The sequence below is a fragment of the Sabethes cyaneus genome, chromosome 2 (genome assembly GCF_943734655.1).
Source record: "Sabethes cyaneus chromosome 2, idSabCyanKW18_F2, whole genome shotgun sequence".
Taxonomy (NCBI): domain Eukaryota; kingdom Metazoa; phylum Arthropoda; class Insecta; order Diptera; family Culicidae; genus Sabethes; species Sabethes cyaneus.
Window position 1 is genome coordinate 20,977,452 of NC_071354.1, and position 24,916 is coordinate 21,002,367.

Here is a 24,916-nt window from a genome sequence, read left to right on the forward strand (position 1 = left end):
CATTTAATGAAAAATCGATATTAAAATAAGTTTTGTTAATAGCAAAATTACATTTTTAAGCTCGGGTAATGCTAGTACATATTGCGATTAGATGTGACTAGTTTAAGCCTTCAGCAGAAGCCACTAGACAAAAGACGATACGTGGTTCTGTATGATGTTCATTGTTTTATGTAAAAATTAAATGTTAATCATGTTTTCATGTTGTAGAACCCCTTGAAAAAGATGTCAAATACATCGAAACGTCGGGCATAGAAAAAATAAAGTGTCGTTTTGATTTGCCAATTGACTGTCCAGCCGGAAAAAACCAAATTCGTGAATCTTCAACAGTCGATAGCTCCAAATTTACAAACTTCAAAACTTCAAAACTTCTCGGTCGGTGGTTTCTACAGTTGATGGAGGAAGAGGCACAATATGTATGTCTAAAAATAACCCAAAAAACCAGATGGGTCGCTCATTAATAAGGGGGGTTGCGCAGTCTTCTTTTGTCCAGCGCCTCTATGGTTCAAAGGTGTTGTGAGTTCAAATCCTGTTATAATCTCTGATTATAGCTTGGTTCGACTCTTGCACCTTCCAGCATTGGACAAAAGATAGGAGTCACAACGACAACTTGTTAAGCTTAGCTACCTATTACCCCGCCCCCTTCCTTTCCACTCTTTCCCCTCCTTTCCCAAAAAAATTTTCATTACTTTCCCCTACCGTGCCTCCATCAATTGTGAAAACTATCGTTTCAAAAAAATATTGGTATTAACCTGACTGAGTGTCGATTTTGCCTCAAAGTGGCAACGAAAACAAAAGGGATAAGCCGGAAAAGAATAACATGAACTCAACAGCAAGAAAAGCTGAAACAGAACAAATGAAAACAAAAAAATGAGATACAAAAGAGTCAAAAAGCAAAAAAGGATGAAAATCGGGACGGAAAAAAAGAAAAAAAGCCATAACAGGACAGAAAATGACAAAAAACGAGACCAGAAAAATCTGAAGACGGGCTAGAGCTAGAGCTAGAGCTAGAGCTAGAGCTAGAGCTAGAACTAGAGCTAGAGCTAGAGCTAGAGCTAGAGTTAGAGCTAGAGCTAGAGCTAGAGCTAGAGCTAGAGCTAGAGTTAGAGCTAGAGCTAGAGCTAGAGCTAGAGCTAGAGCTAGAGCTAGAACTAGAGCTAGAGTTAGAGCTAGAGCTAGAGCTAGAGCTAGAGCTAGAGCTAGAGCTAGAGCTAGAGCTAGAGCTAGAGCTAGAGCTAGAGCTAGAGCTAGAGATATTTGCCCTCCAATATTTAAAGCTAATTTCAAATGGAGAGGTGAAAAAAACTTTAAAAAGTTAAGTTTTTGGAGTGTCTTAGTAGAATACGAAACCTGAAATTAAATTAAAAGAAAGCTATTCCAATTAAATTCTACTATCTATATATATTCGAAAATAGACACTGAGGAAGCCTGCAAGCCGCATGCGAAATACGTACCTGTCACAAATAAATATAGATAGTAGAATTGATTAGGAATAGTTTTCTTATTTAATTTCATGTTTTTTAGGTCAAAACACTCTTAAATTTTTTCTTTTGTTAATGTCTGGGCACGCTAGTGCTTACCTATTTCAAGTGTAACTACTCTAATACTTTCCAATTCAATTGTTTATCAGTTTCCAGTTGTTGTTGTTAAAAGCCTTAGTTAGTTTTTTCTCATTTTTATTTCTTTACTTCTAGCTATTATAACTTACCAATTGTAAAACTTGTTAATCTGTATATATTATTTTAATCTCTTATTAAAATAACTTTGTTCTACCTTTTTTTTTCGACAATTACTTTGAACTTCTGATGCATCCATTGGCAGTAGAATGCTACATGTGCAATCTATAAACTCTGAACGTGCCTTATGTATCGTAGTTCCTAGTAGTAAATAAAATTCCAACCGGATTGAATAAGTGTCTTCTGCTTGACACACTATTATCCGGTAAAGATAACCAACGTGAGCCGTGGATGCTATTAATTTCGAAAAAGATACAAAAACAAACCCCGCTAAAGCCTGAACCTGTTAATGGCAACGTTCCACTGCCGGAATCAATTTCCAGTACATCGATTCGATATTCCGTAGACCTATCTTTGTGCGGAGCGAGTGCAAAACGACCATGTCCAAATGGCAGATAAAATCGAAACAAGTGTACCATCCTTGTGGCCTTGACCGTTCACTCACAGTTCATGTGTGCCATAAAAGGTTACCCCCCTTAATGTTTTCGCCGGCTAGATTGACGGTGGTGACTATTTCCAATCATGCTTGAAATCGTTTCAAAGCAAAGGTTAACAACGGAAGTACTCGCCGATTTTTAGTACCTTCCAAATTACCGCAGCAAATGCCTTTCTGCACACGTTACGTTCACCGATCAAGTACGGAATCTCAAGGGAATCGGCATGCACCAGATCCGGGATTGTGGTGAAGGCGACGTCGCTGGTTGGCAAGGTAATTAGCGAATGCTTCTTCTTGCGACGACGCCGACGACGACACTTCTTCGCCAGGGCAGATCAAATGGCTCATTAGAAGCACTCAAGTCGGTCGGGGTACGCTACCAGGTCGGTTGGTCGGAAAGAGTAATCAATGTAATGATGTCTACGGATGTCGTCTTCATCATCGGGTGGTTGTCGTTTGGCACCACACGACGTTTGTTGCTTTATGGCACGGGGACGCAGCAGCCGGCAAACATAAATAAGGCGTCGCTTTGGGGCTGGCGTTGCCGTCGCCCACCGCCAACAGTGCCTCCGATGCCTCTCCGATCGCTCACACTCAGTAGTGGCATTTAGCGGCGACGAGAAACGTGACTTAGTTTTCCAGTCGACGGATTTAATTTATTTTGTGTATATTTGGTTTGATCACATTGAACTTCTGGGCTGCACCAAGAATCGTTCTGACACTCTGCCATGCACCGAACGCCTTGCCGCCAATAATACTTAATGGTGCGAGAGGAAGCATTTTCTGGGGTGTGCAGCTGCAGCAGCAGTAAAAAAATGGGTGTTCACGGCGGATGTTTCGAATTCTTGGATGACTGATGATGGTGACTCTGGAAAATGGCACAAAAATTAACTATTTGTGTGACGAATTGAAGCGGCACGTTTCTTGTGTGCCGATTCCCTTGAAGGGCCGACCATTGCATTGTTGTTGCCGGGTGCAATGACAAAACTTAGATAAATATCGCCTTACAAATTACTAAATGAGCTAGTTTTCGAAAGAGCAACTTCACATGACACATACGCTCTTGCTAGAGGATGTTACCGCTGGGGACAGTTGCATTATTACGCGCACGATTGTGTCAGTTAAGCCAGATTTCCCAGCCGAAAAGGTAACAAGTGCAATTCAACCTGAAAAGAGGAGTAAACATGATGACTTGTATGCATATGTATATGCATTAATCGTTTACACCACCGCCAGTAAGGCAGATCGGGGGATTTCATGAAATTGATACCATCTGCAAATGAATTAACTACAAGAGACGTCAGTTTGTAGCGCGACGATAATCACAACTACGACGGAAACCTCGACGACATCCACAAGTGGTGGTTGGTGCATTCCACTTGTCGCTGGAACACTTCGGTGTCATCGTCATATTTTTCTGTGGCAGGCAAAACGTCGCCTGCGCCTTATTTTGCACTGCATAAATGGTGCCTTTATTGTCAGTTGCGAGCTATCATTCAACCCGGATTCGACGCTGTTCTTTGTTCGGATTCTTGGCTGCCAGCCGGGTGACATTCAAAGTTCAGCCATTCTTTTCGGCTGATGTTCCAGAAATGTAAATTTTAGTGAACGGTGCAGTTGAATTGCATAGGTTCACTTTGGCGGACCGGCGACGAGCTAATTAAGTAATGAATAAGTAAGGAGTTTTTCATGATGTCATTTCATCAGTTTAACCTTTTACCGAGGATTGCAGTGATTGTTGGTTGATGGAAAGTATAATGAGGCCTTTTAAATGTGAGTTTACGCATAATTCGATTTCCAAAGAAGCCAGTTTCTGTATTAGAATTGGAGATAAAGGTTGGTCCATAGTAAACTCTCATAAAACCAAAAAAGCTTCCAAATTAAAAACATTTTTTTCGCAAACAATGGCTGATATTTAAGAATTTCAATAAGAAAATCGCTTTTTGCTTGTTTTCCAACAATTATGTTTCCTTATGATATCGTCCCACTAAAAGTTACCTGAATGACTCTAAAATGTGACCTTTATAGAGCAGGACATGTATTACCATGAAAAGCAATCCAAGAGATTGAGATTCGGCGATGAAGCCGGTTATTCTTGTAATGATAGGAAAGAAGGTAAATTCTGACGCCACCACTCTGGTATTTCTTTCAACTTGTAAGAAGTAAAGCAAATCGAGTGAAAAAACCCTATCTTTTTATATATTTACCTTCATATCGTTTGTAATGTAACAATGCAAAAGGATATTCATATCACACTGTGATGATGCGAAAAAGTTTGAGATCGCCGGCATATAGCTACTTTTCGAATTTAAGGCAGATATCATTTCCGAAAAGTACGAAAATTAACGGCCCTAGAATGCTGCTTTGAGGCACTCCAGAAGGTACCGGTATACCTTATAGGTTATATATAGGTTTCGTTAAGATTTACGAAGGCAGTGCGACCTGTTTAATACGATAAAGAGTGTACACGATAAAATTGCATCACACAAAATTAATTCGCAAAATTTGAATTTTTCATTCAATTTTACCTGTTAATATCCAGGGTATTAAATGAAACAATTAAACTTAGTTTTAACGTTAGTTTTATTTTATTTGATATCACTTCCGTACTCGAATGCCCATATTTTGACCTTAACCCCTCCCGTGAGGTTTTGCTCAACCTCGAATTCGACATGTTTTTGCATATTTACCCATGTTTTCTTCATAGCGTTCAACCTAGCGCCTCCACGTGGCCTTACCCGGTAATGCCCTTCGAGTAGCCAAGCTAGCAGGTGCGATGTTGGGTAGTTCCCGGCTGCCTGATCTCAAAATTGTGGGTTTAGGTGACTGCTGAGCCACACGGCCGTAGTAGGTAAGCTTAATATACGTTATTTTATTTATTTGTTTGGTTTTAGCCAATGAAGCACTTCCTGCTGTACAGTGAAAAATCTAACCAAAACAAGTTTAAATAATGCTCATGGATACCAGAAGAAAAATTAAACAGGGATGGTTCGATCACTTTGACTCAATTTTGATTCATTTGACTATACCATCTCAGCTGAGCAAAATTTTACAAAGTTATGTATGGACCATTTGTAGAACTAGTTATTATCTACAATTTTGGTAAATAAAGTTTAACTGTATCTTTTGTATTTACGGTGCTACAATGCTGGTACCTCATTAGTGACTAAATGAACGTTCACTTAGTTACTAATGAGGTACTAGTATTGTAGCACCGTAACTACAAAAGATACAGCAAATCTTTGTTCAGCAGAATTGTAGATAATAACTAGTTCTACAAAAGTGCTATACATAACTTTGTCAAATTTTGCTCAACGGAGACGGTACTGTCAAATGAAACAAAATTTGAATCAAAGTTTTTGAACCATCCCTGAAATTAAATTAATAATGGAAGGACTTCGATGCGAAAAACATTTTGCAGGATAGTTGTCCGGTATTCTAGCAACATGTCCTGCCCAACGTCCAGCTTTAACCACTTTCTGAATACTTGGTTCACCGTAGAGACGCGCAAGTTTGTGGTTCTTTCTTCGCCTCCATACACCGTTCTCTTGAACTCCGCCAAAGATGGTTCTTAACACCCGCCGTTCAAAAACTCCGAGTGTTCGTAGGTCTTCTTCCAGCAGTGTCCACGTTTCATGCCCGTAGAGGACACCTGGTCTAATTAGCGTTTTGTACAGTGCACTTTGTATGGGGGCTCAGATTGTTCGACCGCAAGTGTTTGTGAAGTAGGCCCGGCTTCCGCTGATAATACGCCTTTTAATCTCACGGCTTGTATTGTTGTCCTCTGTAGCCAGTGAGCCAAGGTATACGAACTCGTCGGCATATACCTTGTTTTAGACATATTTATCTTCAACCCAAACTTCTCTGCTTCGCGTTTTAGACAGGTGTACCGATCTTCCACCGCCTCAAATGTTCTGCCAACAGCATCCACGTCATCAGCAAAGTAAATAAATTGACTGGATTTATTAAAAATCGTGCCCCTCATTTCGATCACCGCTCGTCTTATCACACCTTCAAGCGCAATGTTGAATAGCAGGCAGGAACAAAGACCATCTCCTTGTCGAAGTCCCCTGCAAGATTCGAATGGGTCCGATACTTCACCCGAGATGCTCACACAACACTGGATCCCATCCATCATAGCCATGATGAGTCCAGTAAGTTTACCCGGAAAGCCGTTTTTGTCCAAAATTTTCCATAGCTCTTGTCGGTTTACGCTATCATATGGGGCTTTGAAATCGATGAATAGGTGATGCGTGGGGACTCGGAATTCGCGGCACTTTTGGAGGATCTGCCGCAAGGTGAAGATTTGGTCCGGAGATTTGGTTTGGTCCTGGTGGCTTCCCACAAATCTATTGGCTATTGGTGATAGTCGATGGAAGATGACTTGGGACAGCACTTTGTAGCACGGCATTCAGGATAGTGATCGCTCGGTAGTTCTCACAAACCAGCTTATCGCCTTTTTTGTAGTTAGGGCAGATAACCCCATCTTTCCACCCCTCCGGTAGCCGTTCCGCATTCCAAATCTTGACAATCAGTTGATTCAAGCAGCCGGCCAACTTGTCCGGGCCCATTTTAAAAAGTTGCGCTCCAATGCCATCCTTTCCCGCTGCTTTGTTGTTCTTCAGCCGCTGGATAACTTCTTTAACTTCCCTTATCCATGGGGGTGGCACATCTTCGTTGCTTGCTACACCAATGTGGTCACTTCCTCCGCAATCATGGTCTTCCCACTGTACGCCATTCAGGTGTTCTTCGTAGTGCTGCATCGAATCGCATCGAATCCGGTAGGAACAAGATGAACGAGAACAGACATAGACAATCTGGAAATTTAATGATCAGGTTGAAGTCCTGAACAAAGGGTTTGGAGAAGAAGCTGGACAGGCTTGGGTTTGCTTGTGGACCTTGGAGCTTGTATACTATCGCTTTCCTGCGGTGGTTAATATTGAGCACCAAAGGACTGCAGGATCTCCTTCGTAGCTCTAGATCGTTATCTAGAACCAATTCTGACTAGCTCGAGCTCTAAAACATTAGGTTCGATTCCTATTTAAGTCCAGATAATTTTCCGGTTGAAAACGTTTTGGACGAGCCTTGGACAGTTACTGAAATTTTGATATTCGCTTGAAAGTTTGATATGTCTGTATTAGAAGCCAGCTCGTTATTTGCTTTTACCACCTGGCTACCGTTCTGATTCAAACTTCGAACACTTAAGTTATGCTGAAACTTTCTTCAAAGAAAAATGTTCGAAAACATCTTTATTCTGCTCCCATAAATGGTTTAATAGCATGACAATTTAATTATTTTCGTGTTAAAATATTAAAAATGAGGATAAAATGTTAATTTACATTGAAAAATACTAAAAAATCTGCTGTTCGGTTTTGATTCAAACTTCGAACACTTTCATGGTCGACATTCAAAGCTCGAATATTTCAGTCTCAGACATCGAACACTTGTATTACTTTGAAAAGTGTTAATGTTTTTAGTGTCATTCAACTTAAATAAGTGAAATTTCATCCTTTTTTTAAACACTGTCTTTTTAAATCTATCTAACAGTATGATTGAAATTTTTCACACAATAATTAGTTTCAATCCGTACTTCTGTAGTCAATTGCTAATATTTTCAAACTCTATGTACCACAGCTAAAGCAAGTTAACTTTGTACAGCTTTACAATGCAGATAATTCATTTTCCCGAAGGCAAATCCGGAAAAACCGGATATTATTCGTGGGTGTTCGAATTTTGAATCACATCTCAAACACTTTTTATTTATTTTATATCTTTGAAATAATGCATGAAATATTGTATTTTAACTATGCTTTAATATGTATATATCTTGCACTTACCTAATAATAGCGAAGTGGGAAGGTAAATATTCTAAAGTTGATAAAATAATGCAAACGAAAAAACAGCTACTTTTGCACGAAACGCTAAGAGTATGCGAACGAAGTTAAAATCTGAGTTCTCATTTTTTTCCAGCGCCTGCTGATTTCTTACAAGGAGTTCAATGTCATACCTCACCGGATAGAGGACATTCTAACGAACACGGTGGTGTACAATATAAGCATAATATTTTATCATATTAGCGATACTACGAGCATTTTATTCTGAAGAGTTCGAAGTTTGAGACTGTTCTAAGTTTGAATCAGAACGGTACATTGTTGTATTATAAATATCTTAAGTAGATAAACGGTCCTGCTCAAACCGTTGTACCATAATTATCATCATCATCATCATCTTCATCATCATCATCATCATCATCATCATCATCATCATCATCATCATCATCATCATCATCATCATCATCATCATCATCATCATCATCATCATCATCATCATCATCATCATCATCATCATCATCATCATCATCATCATCATCATCATCATCATCATCATCATCATCATCATCATCATCATCATCATCATCATCATCATCATCATCATCATCATCATCATCATCATCATCATCATCAATCGAAACAGACGCCGAAATTATATTGCACAGGCCTTGATGTAAGAGGTTAGGCCAATTAATGGAAAGACTTATGGAAACTCAAATGATGTATCTCTATTCTATTCGAATGACTGCTGGTGAAATTGTTCTATTGTTGCCCATATATACTCCATTTCATCTTAATGGTAAAATCATCGTTACTATGTTGAGTGATCGTTATATATTATATATTCATAAAACACATATTTAATTACATTGCCAGATACCAACATTATAGTAAAGTGGAGGGAATGATTCGAAGACTGGATGAGAGATGTGGTAACTAACCCAAGTCACATAAGGATAAGATTTTGATGCACTCTTCTAGCACCAGCAATTTTACCATGGACACTCTTTACGGTTTAAATTAGACTGGAACTTGGACTAATTAAAGGTGAATTTAATTTCACTTCAAACCGAACATGGAACATGGTGAACATGGTCGTTTGATCCATATTATTCCGGTAATATTTAAGGACATGGCCGATTCAGCTGACATCGGTTGGCAATGTAACCTGAGTACCAGATTTGAAATCGGGTGAGGACGTTCCTTATATTTATTTATTCTTTATATACTCTACTGTGAAATCAAAGGTCATCAATGTAAGTTTGGCAAGTTTGGATTCTTCTATTTTCCCAGAGGGGAGAGTTTTCGATTCTTCGGACATCTTGTTTCGAAGATTCTTGAACCAGTTATTCTACGACAATTTTTAGGTGACGGTGCGACGAATTTTGTACAGTAACATCAAGTTATGCCCACAGTTATTGTTAAATTGATTTTTATATATTCCAAAATACTTAATTATCTACTTTTGGCTTGCTGGTGTATTTTATATATTTTCAGTGAACGGCGCTATATCCTTTGTCAATAGCAGCCGGGCTTTTGGTCTAAATGCCATAAGTTCATCGGGGTCCGGTGGGTCCAGAGTATCACTTAACCTTTATTAGCAAAGATACTCCCAACGAAACAAATTTACAATTAATCAGAAACAGTTGGTACGAGACGTTCCCGTTTCTTCTTCCCCTGTTGATTTTGAAATGTATGAATAACTTATTCACAAAAGATTTAATAATCTTTGCGGCAATAGTACATAGTTGGCCTAGCCGATTAAAACTTTGCAATATATCTCTGATATTTTGCAAATGTTAATACAGACAAGAAAATAATTTGAAATATTTCTATGATAAGAAATAATTAAAATTATTTCCAGGAATCCGTAATTGTGGCTGTGTTGGTATCAATAAGAATAAGAAATTGGAAGTGACATTTTTCGTCTTATTCTTTCACACATTCTCTGCTGTTTCTCTTTTCCAGTCCATTTTTTATTTCGTTTTTTTTTTCTTTTATGTCCTCATTTTCCATTCCTTTTTACTTCTTTTTCTTTTTTTCAGGTTTCTTGTTTCATTGTTTCGTTTTCATTCGTTCCCTGTCCCTTTTTTTAAATTTTCGGTTCTGTGTTTTTCTCACGCTTTTCACTTTTTCGTTTTCAGTTTTCGAATTTATCTAACTAAACCAAACGGAGACATTATTCTCGTTTTTCATTCTTGTTTGTGCCGTTTTTCCTCGTTTTGAAGTCCCGATTTCCGTCTTTTATGTTGTATTTTTGGCTCCCTTTTTCCATTTCCTTTTCGGTTTTCCTTTTTTATCTCCTAGTTTTCGTCATTTTCTCTTCCATTTTACCTCTTTTCTTTTGTCCGTTTTTGTTTGTCTGTCCTATTTCCCCGTTTTTTGCCCCATATTTCTCTTTTTTATATCCAGTTTGACCTCTTTTTCTCATTTTTCTAGTTTTCTCTATCTTTTTTCTTTTTTCTCTTTCGTTATACTTATTTTCCCTTTTAGTTTCTCTTGTTTTTTATTCTGTATTTCCATTCTTGTCTCGTTTTTACTCTCATTTTTTGCCCGCCGTTTCTTTATCCTGTTCTTTTTCTCCTCTTTTTCTGCTGCGTTTTTCACCCTCTTCTTGAATACTTTGCCCTGTTCCGTTCCTCGTGTTTCTTCTTCCGTTTTACCCATTTTTAGGTGCGTTTCGCCACTTTTCCGGCCTCATTGTTCTGCCGTTTTCTATCCCGTTTCAACTTTTTCTTTTCTTTGGTCTCGGTTTACGTAATTTTTTGTTGTTTTACTGTTTTTCTGTCTCGTTTTTTGTTCGTTTCTGTTCCTGTCATTATGTCCTGCTTTTTCTTCTTTTCTGCTACGCTGTTTTTCTTTTCTGTTTATCTCTTTTATTTTCTCTTTTAAATTTTCTCACCTTTTTATAGTCTTTTCTGTCCCATATTTCCTTTTTTCTATCGTTTCTCCTTCTGTATTTTCTCCATATCATATCTTTTTTGTCTATCCCCTTTATGTATTTTTTTCGTCCCGTTTTTCACTTTTCCTGTCCAGCTTATCCTCATTTTCTTTGTTTTCTTTAGGGTTCTCCATGCCTTACTCTCATTTTTCTACTTTTCTTTTCCGTTTTCATTTTTTTCTGTCGTGTATCCTCGTTTTACTTTCATTTTTCTTTTTTTTCATGCCAAGTTTTTTTCTTTTTACGCTCTCACGCATTTATTTCTAACCCGTATATCCAGTTGTTGTCATGTTTCCACTCCTGCTCTTTTCCGCTTTTTTCCTTCTGTATCATTTTCCCTTAACGGAGTAGCAACATCTGTCGGTAATCAATCTATGAATAAAATAAAATAAATTACTACACTAGAATTTATTTTTACGTTAATTCATTTTAAGTGATTTCGTTTTATATCCACTTTTACGTTTGAAATTTCAATTTACGACCGATAATGATTTTACGACCGATTTTTTTTACGTCCCCCTAATAGTGGACGTAAAACGAAATTTCGAGTGTATGAAAAAATATTTTTGTAAGAAACCGTTTGCTTTACGTTATTTGATTGACAAGAGAAACATGAATGATGAAGTTCAACGTTAATCTGGAATCTCTTCGATAGCACTTAAAACAATTCTACACCTAAAACAAGCCTCACATCCTTGCTACGTAAAAAAATATGTAAGCTTCTCTATAGTAAGTTAGGTGCTTTTCAGTTCGTTGTTATTGAAAAAAATAATAACATTGAAGTAATCAAAAAGCTCTTGGTTCATGGTAGTTCGCTTTAGTTTTATTTTAATTTAGAAACCAGTTTTTCTCTCTAATAAAACTGCATGACATTAAATTCTTAAAAAAAAGCAACTGGCCATATATGTGCTAATTACAAATCGTCTCTAATTGGCACTCACAAATAATCGAATAAATTGTTACTTTAATTGGTCCCTCCTCGTGCCATTAGTAGTTTTTCTTCCAAAACATTCAATTGCGCACATCATAGACACACACACGCTCAAATCCGCGAATCCAGAAAAGGTAACTCGTTTGTCCTTTGAATCCTTTCAAGACTAATCAGGGTCACATTGATTTGATAATTGTTTTTGTCGACGTATTGAAACAGACATCATTTATCAATAGATTTAGGCTCAATCAACGCGGATTTAATTGTCTTCCCCCTCGCGCCCATCTCCGACTGACTGATTCATCAACCGGGTGGCGCGACGGTGCTTACGGACGGTGCGATAATGATGGTATGGACCTTGAGCTAGGAACATCCCGAGTAGCTGATTTTTTTCAAGTCTTTACACTTGCCTAAGAACCACTAAATAATAATCCAGCGAGCATCCGTGTTTGACTGCGGCTGACACGCGGCAAGGGCAAAAAGTGCACACTGAAGAAGATATAAAGCCGGTAGCCTCCGGCGAACCGCGACGTCGCGGTTGTAATTCGAGTTGCACTACTTTTTGTTCACGCCGCCGCCGAGGTGATGGCTCATCCCAGCTGGGTCTCCTCGAACCTTTTAATAGAATCACAATGTCCCACCGCTACAGGTCGATTTAACACACTTATAATTCGCTCGCGCGCAATTCCGAGGGCAGCGGCACACAAGGAAGGAACCGCCAATAATGCGGTCAGCCAAACGTGTGAAGAAATGGTGAATGCAAAATAAATTTGCTATTGGCATTTTGAACGGCAGCCTCCGGCTGTTGAATGGGGTAATTGAGTCACTAATTGTGAAACGAAGAGGTCTTGCTTTGCTGGTCATGACCATTTTTTCTCCCCGTGATAGATCCAGTTCAAACGAAACTGATCCATCTTCAACGGTGGATGGCGGCAGTTGGCTCACGACCTGTGGGTCTGGAAAACTGCTCGGATGGCGGGGTGCCATGTTCTATTCCGGAGCCATAGATGAAAAGACAATCGAAAGGGCTTCCAATGCGAACAATTTCTATTGTATCGTCCGAACAAATCTTCATGCTTCTGTGTTCATTCAAGCGTTCGATTGCTATATCTTCATCCATTCTCAAGTGTAACGAAGGTGGCATCAGGCTTAGGTTTGCTGGCAGGAGGCGGTGGCAGAAGGGCAGTCGCCGAAGGGCCTTCCATGGGGTGCAGAAATCAATTGAACGATGATGAAGTGATGTGCTGATCCTCAAAGCAAAATAGGTACCAGCGTGAAGACCTCTTCTTCGTCTTGCTTATTACCCACTCGAACGACGCACAGCAACAAGTTATTCATATATGCGAGATATTTATCGACTTTGAAGGCAAATAACAATTATTTTGTTCTGCGCATCGAACATTCTCAGAGCAATAGAATGTTTCGCCCGGTTGTACAATTTGTCGAGCTAAAAGATTTTATCACATTATTGCTTCGATAGAAAACATGGGTGGGAAATCTTTGCCAAAGGCACCTGTTTGGCGGACAAAATGCGAAAGTACTGAATGCATGTTTTTTTTTGCGAAATCGAATTAGGTGCCAGAAGTTAAATGATTTTATTCATATTTTTTAAATAAATTGTATTATACTTAGCAAACTTTGACGTCGTTTTTCTCTAAATTAAATTGTTGTCCCTTGGTTCGGTCTGACCTAACACCGACCCTATCTGATAATACCAATCCGAGCAAAGTAGGTACAATAGTAATTTGATAACAAAATTTAATATCTCGATGTTGCGGATTTTGATTTAAACTTCCTGGTCGCTGCAGTTTGTAGTATCTTTGTGACTATTTTAGAAACATGTAGCCGAAAAATATCAGCCAACTTTATTGTTTTTCTGCCGCTTATATCTGAGTTTAGCAATTCATAAAGGAAAACATAATTAAAACTATGATAAAACTAAATCGGTTCCTAGGAACAGTGGGAAAATGTTTGTTCTTTAATAAGCAGCACTGATAGAAAATCAGCACGGAATTAGGATTTATCCTTTCAATTACAACACATCCTAACACAATTTCCTTTCGTCTAGTATCCTTATTTTGATACTCTTGACCGCCTAAATAAACGAAAAATACGGTTTATCAATAGCATATGCTTGACTTTTATTATACACTTCGAAAATACGTTGTTTTTTCCATACCTTCCACATTCTCATCCCTCGGTACAGGTCCTTATTCAGGAATTGATAATAGCGTCATAGATCAGGCATGCATTCAAGTACCATATCTTTGCTTTTTTAAACTTTTTTTTTCCTGTATGGACTCATCACTGCGACCAGTATCGTTGATTTTTTAAACATCAGATCGTGTTCTAATTGTTCCGATCACCGTATTCTTAAGTATTTTCCTTCGGATTGATGTATATCATACAAGTACAACATTGTTTTCGTTTAAAAACGGTTCCAAATTAACGCATATGAACCAGAAACTAGATGAACAATGCTACAAAATCCAAAAGGTTTCATTTTACGTTTATGCCTAAAGAAAAATAAATTTTTTATTTCACTTTTAGGGAGATTAATCAAAAGTTAAATTCTACCAAACGATAGTGCCTTTAATTTTCAAGAAACTCTTCCACAGGTTCCATAAGCCTAAAATGAAATTTTCCTACTCAAAACTCTAATGTGGCATATTTTCTTGGTATTGGACCACTGTACGCTGTCGTCCGGCATTCTTACGACGTGTCCGGCCCACCGTAGCCTACCGACTTTCGCCAGATGTACGATGAGCATCTCTTCAAGTAGTGCTTTTTTTCATGTGTGGACTCATACCTGCGACCAGTATAGTGGATCTATTGTGATACCGCCCGGGTGTTTGCTGTATGACCTGCACTGCATTTCTTTTTGCTATAATCGCTATTGAATGAGCGATATGCTTTATTAAATTTTATGCGTGCTTGTGTGTATTCCTTCAAAGCTTGATCTACTTTACCCACTTTATTCCTCGCTGTCAGTACTATCCCATATAAAGCCGTCCCTGGCGAAGACTTATTCGTACCTCTGATCAGTACATTTAACTATAGGAGGGACATTTGCAATGTCAAGAGGCGTCAGAGGGTAAATATGGAATTCAGCATGAAGGAAGGGTAAATGGAGGGGCCTGAGAATAAACCCATGCTAAAGTCACGACATCGGAATGGCTTGATTCTACTAAGATTCGAACCCACGACCACTCGCTTGTCAAAGCAGACTCGATAACCTTGCGGCTACGGAGCCCCCCTTTAGGGAGATTAATCAAAAGTTAAATTCTACCATACGATAGGGCCTTTAATTTTCAAGAAACTCTTCCGCAGGTTTCATAAACTTAAAACTAATTTTCCTACTCAAAACTCTAATGTGCATATTTTCTTAGTTTCAGACCACTGTGCACTGTCGTCCGGCTATCCCTATTATCATAAATATCTAACATACTCGAAATCGTTCCTAAAGTTTGATAAAATTACAATATGTGCGGCCCACCTTCTTACGACGTGCCCGGCCCACCGTAGTCTACCGACTTTCGCCAGATGTACGATGAGCATCTCTTCAAGTAGTGCTTGTAGCTCGTAATTCATACGCCTCCGCCACTCTCCGCTTTCAGTTTGTACTCCACTAAATATTGTCCATAGCACCTTCCGCTCGAGCACGACAAGGGCACGTATGTCCTCCGTATATCACGGTTTCAAGTCCATAAAGAACTACTGGTCTAATAAGGGTTTTGTACATTGTCAGGCTCGTACAGTGGCGAATGCTATTTGATCGTAGCATTTTGCGAACGGCAAAATAGGCCCGCTAGATCTCCTTACTAGTATTGTTGTCTACGGTCACTAGTGATCCCAAATACATGAACTCATCTACCACTTCTAGTTCGTCGCCGTCAAAGGTTATCGTCCATGGGAGGCACGTGTTTATTTCCTGTGAGCATGTTCCATTCATGTATTTAGTATTCGACTCATTTATTTTAAGCCCAGCCATCCTAGACTCCGCTATCAGTCTGGCATAAATTGCCTCTGCCGTCGCAAATTGGTCTGGTTATAATATTAAAGTCATCAGCGAAGCCTAGGAGTTGGCTACCCTTAATGAAAATTGTGCCTCTCGTTTAGATGCTCGCTCGTCCGATCACCCCCTTAAGACCGATATTAAACAGCATGCAGAATAAGCCGTCACACCTCGCTGTCTTACACCTCGCTGCGCCTCAAACCAACCCCGGAAAACTGGGGTCGTACATTATCTGCAATAGCTGGTTTCGATCGACTGTATCGTATGGTACCAAAATAAATAAAGATGTGATGCGTGGACATTTCTGCATGATCTGCCGGATTGTAAAAATCTGGCCCGTAGTAGCGCGAGCCCTTTGAATCCCGCCTGGTAATTCCCTATGAAATTCTGTGGAACCGGCGACGGAGGCGTTTACCAGCGCTATGGTGCAATAGTTGAAGCAGTCGACCCTACTAGTACGGTTGTTACAAAGTTGTTGTGGTAACCTAAATATGACTAATTTCAGTCGTAATTCGGTTGCTACAACTAAATGGACCTAGAGTGTGCTGCTTGAGGAGCCATTCACCCTTTTCGTAGATGGGACAAATCACTCCTTCCATCCATTCCTCCTGTAGCTACTCCTCCTCCCAAATCTTTCAAATAATCAAGTGTAGAGCCGTTACCAGCATTTTACGGTCATTTTTATGGAACTCTGCCGGTAGAGGGTCCTTACCAGCGGCTTTGTTGGTCTTCAGCTACTCGGATTCTCGTGTGACTTGGAGTTGGTGTGACTTGGAGTGGAGTTGGAGATCAGGTGCTGGGAGCTGGGACCTAGGTTAACTTCCGTTTCGCCTTCTTCTGCAACTTCGGCATTGAAGTATTTATCGAAGAACTGCATCCACCTGTCGACCACCTCGCACTCGTTTGTGATTACATTTCCTTCCTCGTCCCTACTGTGTTCAGATCTATATCCACCTTTTGGCACTTTTTATTCCTCAGTTCCTTGCTCGTCGATATTTGACCAAATTCTCCCTAGTCGCAATCCTCAGATAATTTTTACAAGTATTTTTTTTCTCTCCACCGCTTGTTGGCATTCTCCATCAAACCAAATCATTTGGTTTACTCCAGGGCTCGTTACGTAGGGTGTAGGGACTCGGTAGCGGCCTCTCCGAGCCTGGCCGAACGTATTCTGCCCCAACCGTCTCACGGCGCACAATGGGCAGAATCGACCGAAAACACGGAACTTTTTGTTGCCGCCGTTTTTATGAAGTCTGTTTTTGTACTACAGGTAAAACACATATTCGTTACTTTTACCAGAGAATTTCACGAATGCATGCCTGTTGTGCATGTTGAAACAGTCAGAATATCGAATGACGATCAAGTTATTCACAAAAATGTCGTGTAAGGGAATGTTTTGCCTTATTTTACCCTACAACTTGTACTGAAATCTGAGAAAGTATTGATACACGGTAAAAAAATATCACGTTAAAGTGAAGTGATTTACCTTTGAATTAGCACTACTTGCCAAACATTATAATTCGAAATGAAAATCTATTGAAAATGAGTCAATACAAAGTACGATGAAATCAACAGAAAATCACTTCAATTTCGAGTGTACTATGTTTTGAATTTTGGACTGTCAAATGATTTAAAAAAAAACATGCATGATAAAACTTAATTTGTTCGACAAGTTAATTTATTATATTATATTAATATATTGTGTAATATAATTTACCATAATGAATGATATTGACATGTTACCCATGGTCACCGATGATTGAACTGGATTACAATTTGGTTTCAGTTTCTACTGGGATGGCTAAATATTGTTGAACGCCGCTGCGGGATTTATGTCCGTCTCCATTGGATTAATTCCGTATACTAAAAACATTTAATTTAATAATTCCGACTACAGAGATAAATTCACTTTACTCACAGTCCAGAATATCAGTGATTTCAAAGGAAACATGGTCTAATCTGCTGGTTTTCTGTCTTTCTGCTGACTACTATAAGTTGCACTTTTGTTTCGCAAACCTTTGACATTTACGAATTGCAAAACAAAATTCAATTTCAATGGATGAAAACAGTCATGCAGATGGTGTTTTCCATTAAATACTTTTCAACGGAAGATCTCTTTGTTGAAAAATAAAAATCTCTTGAAAATCAATGCGAAATCACTTCATTCTGCAGTGCGGCGTGACAAATTGAAGTAAATGCAAAAACACTTGAAATAAACGTGACGATTTTTTACCGTGTAGGAAAACGAACTGCTGTAAAAGTGTTCCGATTTCGTTCAAATTTGGTGTGCTTGTTCCCAATCGAAAAATTTTAGACTCATATTTTTTTATTGAACGCTTAGGGTGCCCTTTTCTAAATTAGGGTGGCTACAAAAACCATCATGTTTGTCATTTTTTCTTTCTTCAAAGTTTCAATACTTTTTGTTGTTCGGAATGCTCAGAGCTGCAGTCATATATATTTTCTAATAAGTTGATTGAAATATCTTTTATTTGGAACAAAAATCATTAAAATCGGTTCAGTGGTTCAAAAGATATAAAGTAGAATATACTAAAATAAGCAACTTTGCTGAATATAGTAACTAACTATCTCTTACCGGTTGCGAAATATAATGATGTGTTAAAATGGAGCACTTAAAAATCAATTATGCTCAATAACTTTGCATACGATTTTTTTTATTACTTTCGAGTGTTCTTAAAAGTTATTCAGTTTGCTAAAATACACATTTTCTCTGAAAACTATTTGTCGCTAAGACGCATATTTAATCTATACCTATAAAAATGGATTTCTGTCTGTCTGTCTGTCCGTATGTTCCTTATAGAATCGAAAACTACTGAACCGATCGGCATGAAAATTTGCGTATACGGGTTTTTGGGGCCAGGGAAGCTTCTTATGATGGTTAGAGACTCCTCCCCCCACCAGGAGGGGGGCACCCATACAAATGAAACACAAATTTCTGCATAACTCGAGAACTAATCAAGAAAATGGAACAAAATTTGACATGTGGGTGTTTTTGGAGACAAGAATTTTTTCTATTGTGAATTGAGACGCCTCCCCTCTTTAGAAGGGGAATTATGACCCTTCTCTCCTTTAAGAGGGGGGGCTTCCATACAAATGAAATACAAATTTCCTCGTAACTCGAGAACTAATCAAGCAAATGGAACCAAATTTAGCATGCGAAGGTTATTGGACGCAAGAATTTTTTCTATGATGAATTAGGACCCCTCCCCACTTTAGGAGGGGCGGGCTCCTATACAAATGAAATACAAATTTCCTCATAACTCCAGAACTAATCAAGCAAATGGATCCAAATTTTGCATGTGGGTGTTTTTATGGGCAATTTTTTTTTCTATGGTCAATTGAGACCCTTCCTCTCTTTAGGAAGGGAGTTATGACCCCTCCCCCTCCAATAGTGGGGGGGGGGGTCCTATACAAATGAAATACAAATAGCCTCATAACTAGAGAACTAAATGGAACCAAATTTGGCATGTGGGGGGTTTTGGAGGCAGGAATTTTTTTATGATGGTTTGAGACCCCTCACCCGTCTCACCGGTATGGTGATAAGAACTCTCATTCAAATAAAACAGAAATTTTTGCGTAACTCAAAAACTAATCGAACTCGAGAAATTTTAGACTCTTTCATAAAACATTAGTCTATAAAAAGACCACCAAAAACTATCAATAGTAGCATTAGATAATTCGCGAGACGGCCACAGGCCGCGAGTGTTGCTGGCGACCTGTCGTCGGAAGCGCCGGCCACTGCGGGGAAGCATCCCCCCGTCGAGATCACCTTTATCTAGGTTTATTTTTTTTTTGAAATTTAAAGGAAAACAAAAGTTCGTATCACCCTACTAGGTCAATTCACGGGCACTTTAAGATTGCAGGAAGATGCGCTATATTTTATTATTAAACTTCTCCGAAGACACCACCCTTGAAAAATTACGTATTTTTTTACTAAATTGCTAATGTCCGCGTTTTTTCAAATCCGCAACACCGTGCGTCTTCGAGATTTGAGACATCTAATTCCTAAGAAGAAGGCAGTGCCTCAGTGCCTCATCGCGCGTAGTTTACGGCAGATTGCGGGTTATCTAGCTACCTGCCGTTGAGCTGCGGAGGACGGCTTTGACGTGTCTGGTATTTGGTTGACAGTTTTGAGCGCACAAATACTGCTATTAGGTGATAGTTAGAGTCAATACCCACACCCCGTAAGGACCGTATGTGCGTGATGTTAGAGAAGAACCAGCCATCTATGAGAACGTGGTCAATCTGGTTAATTGTACGTTGGTCAGGTGATCTTCAGGTGGCTTTGTGGATATATTTAGGTGGGTAAAAGGTGCTTCAAATCACTAGGCTTCGGGAAGCTGCAAAGTTTTAACATCGTTGGCCGTTATCGTTTGTGTCGGTGTGCTGGCTGTGCTATGGGGTCCCATCATCGGTTTATACATTTCTTCGATATCGACCTGGGCGTTCATATCCTCGATAACGATCTTCATGCCCCGTGGTGAGCAGCAATCCTACGTTGCTTCCAGCCTCGCGTAGTACGCTTCCTTTTCATCGTCGGGTACCTACGTGCGGACAGTGCACGTTGATAACTCTAGTATTGCTGTTTAATCAATTTAGTTTAAATTTATGAAGGTTCTCATCTGGATGGCTGTGATTTTGTTGTACAATAAAAAATTGCAATACCAACGTTACTCATAAGACAATATTGTTACAGAAGGTTACAGAACCAAAAGAAGATAAAACCATTTTCCATCTACGTGAGATTCCGAAATCAATCATGGCGCGTGTTCGACGGTGACGAACAGGGTGATCAAACAATTCATAACGCCAAATGTCATACCAAACACTAAACATTGTATTTCACTCATCACCATAGCCAATTGTTTCCACCTTGCCGGGAGGCGCCGACAGCACCAGTCAGCGCGCAGTCAGTGCGAGATTCCGAACCCATTTCAATTAAATGTTAACCTAATCTCAGACATAAATCAACGAGGCACGAATGGAAGGCAATCACCTTCGGGGGAAGAAGCATACGCCACGATCGAAACATAGGTGGGTGATGTTCCTAGATCGTTTATTTTTTCTCTTCATATTTTCGCAAGGCTGGAAACTCAATCGAAGAACGAAGAACGATCGTGATCTGGAGGGAGGAGCTACTACTACAGGGGTTGGTTCTGCCGAAATGACAATATTTACCCAGGCCAGACCGTCAAAACGAGACAAAAGCAAAAGGAAGGTTGTCTACACCTCCGCTTGCAGGAAACCATCCTTCTACATCGGGCTGCTTTAGGAAGAATCGATTGAAATTTGCTGGCAGTGGAGTTCTTGATATTTTCCAAATGTCGCTCCAGTAATGATTATCGCCAATGATGTCGTTGATGACGGTGATGATGATGATGATGACGATAGTACTGACAGTTACATTGAATGTTATAGTACGACATTCCGACAGGTTACACTGCTCATTCGCTCTGTCATAACTTTAGAATGGTTACGCTCAGACGTGATCGTAGAGGATCGGAGTATGGTTTATGTGCAAACATGGTGCCGGTCGTGATTGCGATGACGCTGCAGGATTCGTAATTAGAAGTCTGGCGCGGTAGCATCTCCAATTTTGAGAAGACTATACAATATGCTATGCTGACAGCATTACGGAAATACATTCTTCGGGCGACGGGAGGTCTGATCAGGTTTTTTCCAACGTTCACCAACAAATGTAATTCTATACTCAGAGTAATGTACTAGTTCTTAGAATATTGTGCTGACTGTAGACTAGATCCGGCAGACTGTCCAATCGTAAATTTATCTTTGCATTTAATTTATTTCGATACGATGAAGCGTATAAATATAGATCAGTAAATCGCTACAAATGCTGAAGTTTACTGTAGGTATGTAGGAAAACTTTAACCTTCCACCAGAAGAACTTCAGTTCTTCTTTGTGCCCAACAATCCAAAAGGTGTTGAAATGATAGCATGTTTTTATGTCGGTCTTCAGGTCGAAACTAAACAAATTGAATTCCTTGAAGGAAAATTATTATGATCACATCCCTCACTGTCGATCAACGCCAGGAAGATAATAAATCACACCGATCATGATGGTGGCGGGCAGCTAGCCCAAACCCCCAAACAGGGCTTCGCGCTAGCAAACCCAACTCAAAGGAAAAAACAAATATGATGAATCGCACTACTTAATCAGCAACTGGACCATCCATTCGGTCGTCACGATTTGGCCCATCAGCACCTAGATATACATCCGTGCGAATAATTTCGCGTGAACCGACCGATTCCGTTGAAGAGTAGCCTCGGGATCCAATTTCGGTCTATTTTTCGCTTGTCGTTCATCTCATTTAGACAGCGCCAAAGCTGATGGATGCCAAAAGTGAACGGACCGCCCCGAGGTCTCGCTGAAGACGGGGCACGCATCACCCGATGGTGCTGACCCCAGTCCATGGATGATCATCTTCTCGAGCTGGAACTGGTTAGAACGATGAAACTTTGCGGGAGGTAGCCGCTACCATTTCGATGATGGCTAAAACAGCCTGCGTGAAGCTGCTGTTGACCCTTGAGGGCAAACAAATAAATACCGGAGGTGTATACTAACTGCTATTGAAATATCAAAATCACGTGTGCGTGCGGCTGTCAGCAGCACATTCCACGGGTGCGAGATAATGCGAGCAATGGCTAAGTAAGCGACCGGATTGCCGGCAATGGTGACCTTTCGGTGCAAATCTGCCACCAGCATCCGTTTTGGCTGATTATCTTTACCCACTCGCAATGCGGGAGTTCGTTTGCACTCCTGAAATGGAAAGGAGTATATCAAGATCGAGCGTTTTTTTGCGTTAATGCAAAACATATAAGATGCTTACTTTCAATGTCCCATTCCGATTCCGCCGACCTTGCCGGTAACATGTGCCGAAGAGTTTAGCTTTATAAATTCGGCTTTCGATAATGATGATGATGATGGTGAAGGTTCAAGTTTAACTAGCCGGAGTGACTGATAGCTCTGCTAGATCAATGGAATTGATTTCGATTGAGTATTTGCTAATTTAAGGCGATTCTCATGTGGGAGGGAAATTTTTACGATTGCAAATTATATATTTACTGTGATGGTTTTACCTCAATGAAAGATTTGGTAATACTTAAAGACTTCACTTTTCAGGAGATTTTACGGGTACGTAAAACATATTTCAAAGATAGGAGACAATTTGAATCAAAACCTTGATAGAAGTAGCGAATTCGCTTGAATTTTGTACAATCCAGGTGATCGGTGTCTAGAAATTTGAATGTATTTCAATTTTCGCACCCGAGTATAATTAGACATGATTTGAAACCCAAAGCATACAGAAAGAGTTCACGGATTAAGATAGTTTAGCATAGTTGGACAGCTCATGTGTTGCCCGGAATTGATCTTCATCAACTGAAATTACACAAAGAATCATCAGAAGATGCTTAGGAGTAGCAGATCATTCTCAGCTTGCATTTTCTGATGGCCCAATTTTTTACAACAATTAAAAACTAAGTTAGCCACGTCTAATACAGGCCAATTTGGTTGGGAAAGGAATGTTAGTGCGACTCTTTCCGTTACCAGAGGCCGAGGAACCTGTTGATTCGAATGCTCAATGTAATGGTTGGTAAATAACAATCTGAATGATTCTCAAATCTCTCCGTCATACCACAGGGCAGCAATCTTGGACCGTTGCTCGTCATGCTGTTTATTTCGAATGATTACTGCTGCTGTTTGGTCTTTCAGAAGTCTACTAATCGTTAAGTATCGAGATGTGTTGTATGATTTCATTTAATGAAAAGTTCAATCCAGGTGCCCTAATTCCGTGAAGTTGGTCTAAATGCATTGGCGGAACTAGCGCACATTTCTAGGGGGGGCTATAGTCCCCGGTATTTTGTTCTACCATTTTTTTGGTTGGCCAGGTCCATTTTTCGAGGGGGGTTAAATCCCCCACTTCCCCTTGTTCCGCCAATGTCTAAAGGTGGCGGTTTCCTAGCAGAACATGCAGAATATTTTCGAAAAAAATGTGTGAACGTATGATCTTTCAACTATTCAAATATTGCTGAAGGAAATGTGCATGTTTTGTTGAGAGATTGTTAACTTTATTACCAGGAGCCAAAATTAGAGGCACGGAATTAGGGAACCTCACAGTTAAAGAAACTGACTAAAGAAATGACATTGGAGCTCAGTCACTCACCACCACCTGTTATCATTAAACCTAATTTGCTCATCGATGATTGTTGTGCGTGACTCTGTTCAATGTTACACAAAAAAGTTCTAATACAGTGGACCCCCGTTCGTTTGAACGATTCCTCATGCAAACTAACGGGGTTAGCTTTTAATTTGAACAACTGGTAACCCTAAATATACTGGAGCTTGTGTGAACTAGCTGCCCTGTTCTTTGTTATTGTTTTGGTGGTTTGATTCAGTTGGCAGTTGCAAGCAGCGAATATTTCATTCTCCGATCAGATTTCTACCATAATCGTTGGGAAAACGCATTGTGGAACAGATTAAACACGCTAGATCAGTACAAACAAATCGTGTTTATGTCTGCATAAGCAAATGATGTCATATTGTGTCATTCTCATTTGAACCATTTTTAATTTGCACATCGTGCAAACCAACGGGGTTCAAATTAAAAAGTGTTCAGATTAAAAACGGTCAAACAAACGGGGGTCCACGGTAATATGTTTTTCGAGCTCAACATTTAGGCGATTTTATTAACTGTAGGCTACAAACTTGATTGCCTGGTGTTTTCGTTAGGCAGCACGGATCGATTTCGTGATGCTATTTGTTGCCGTTTGTTTGCAGTCAATGTTCTCTCCCGCGTTCATCGACTGATACTCCGCAAGTTTTCGAGCAAAAGATTCAGAAGTTTACATCGATTTTCATGTCCACTTGGTTTCGACGAACCGAAAACGACTTACCTGTCATTTCTTTTACTAGCTGTGTAATGTTGGATACATTTAGGTCACTCCACCTATGCAGCAGAAGAATCGCGAAACCTGACCATAAATTCTACACTTCA

The 24,916-nt window shown here is 39.6% G+C and overlaps 1 protein-coding gene across 1 annotated transcript in view; it reads right to left on the minus strand.

The window, feature by feature from the left end:
* Positions 1–24,916, minus strand: part of LOC128735173 (uncharacterized) — a 59,727-nt gene that overhangs the window by 18,347 nt on the left and 16,464 nt on the right. Inside the window, exon 5 of the mRNA XM_053829667.1 lies at positions 22,486–22,680. Coding sequence (XP_053685642.1) covers positions 22,486–22,680 — 195 coding nt within the window. The remainder of the gene's footprint in view (positions 1–22,485; positions 22,681–24,916) is intronic.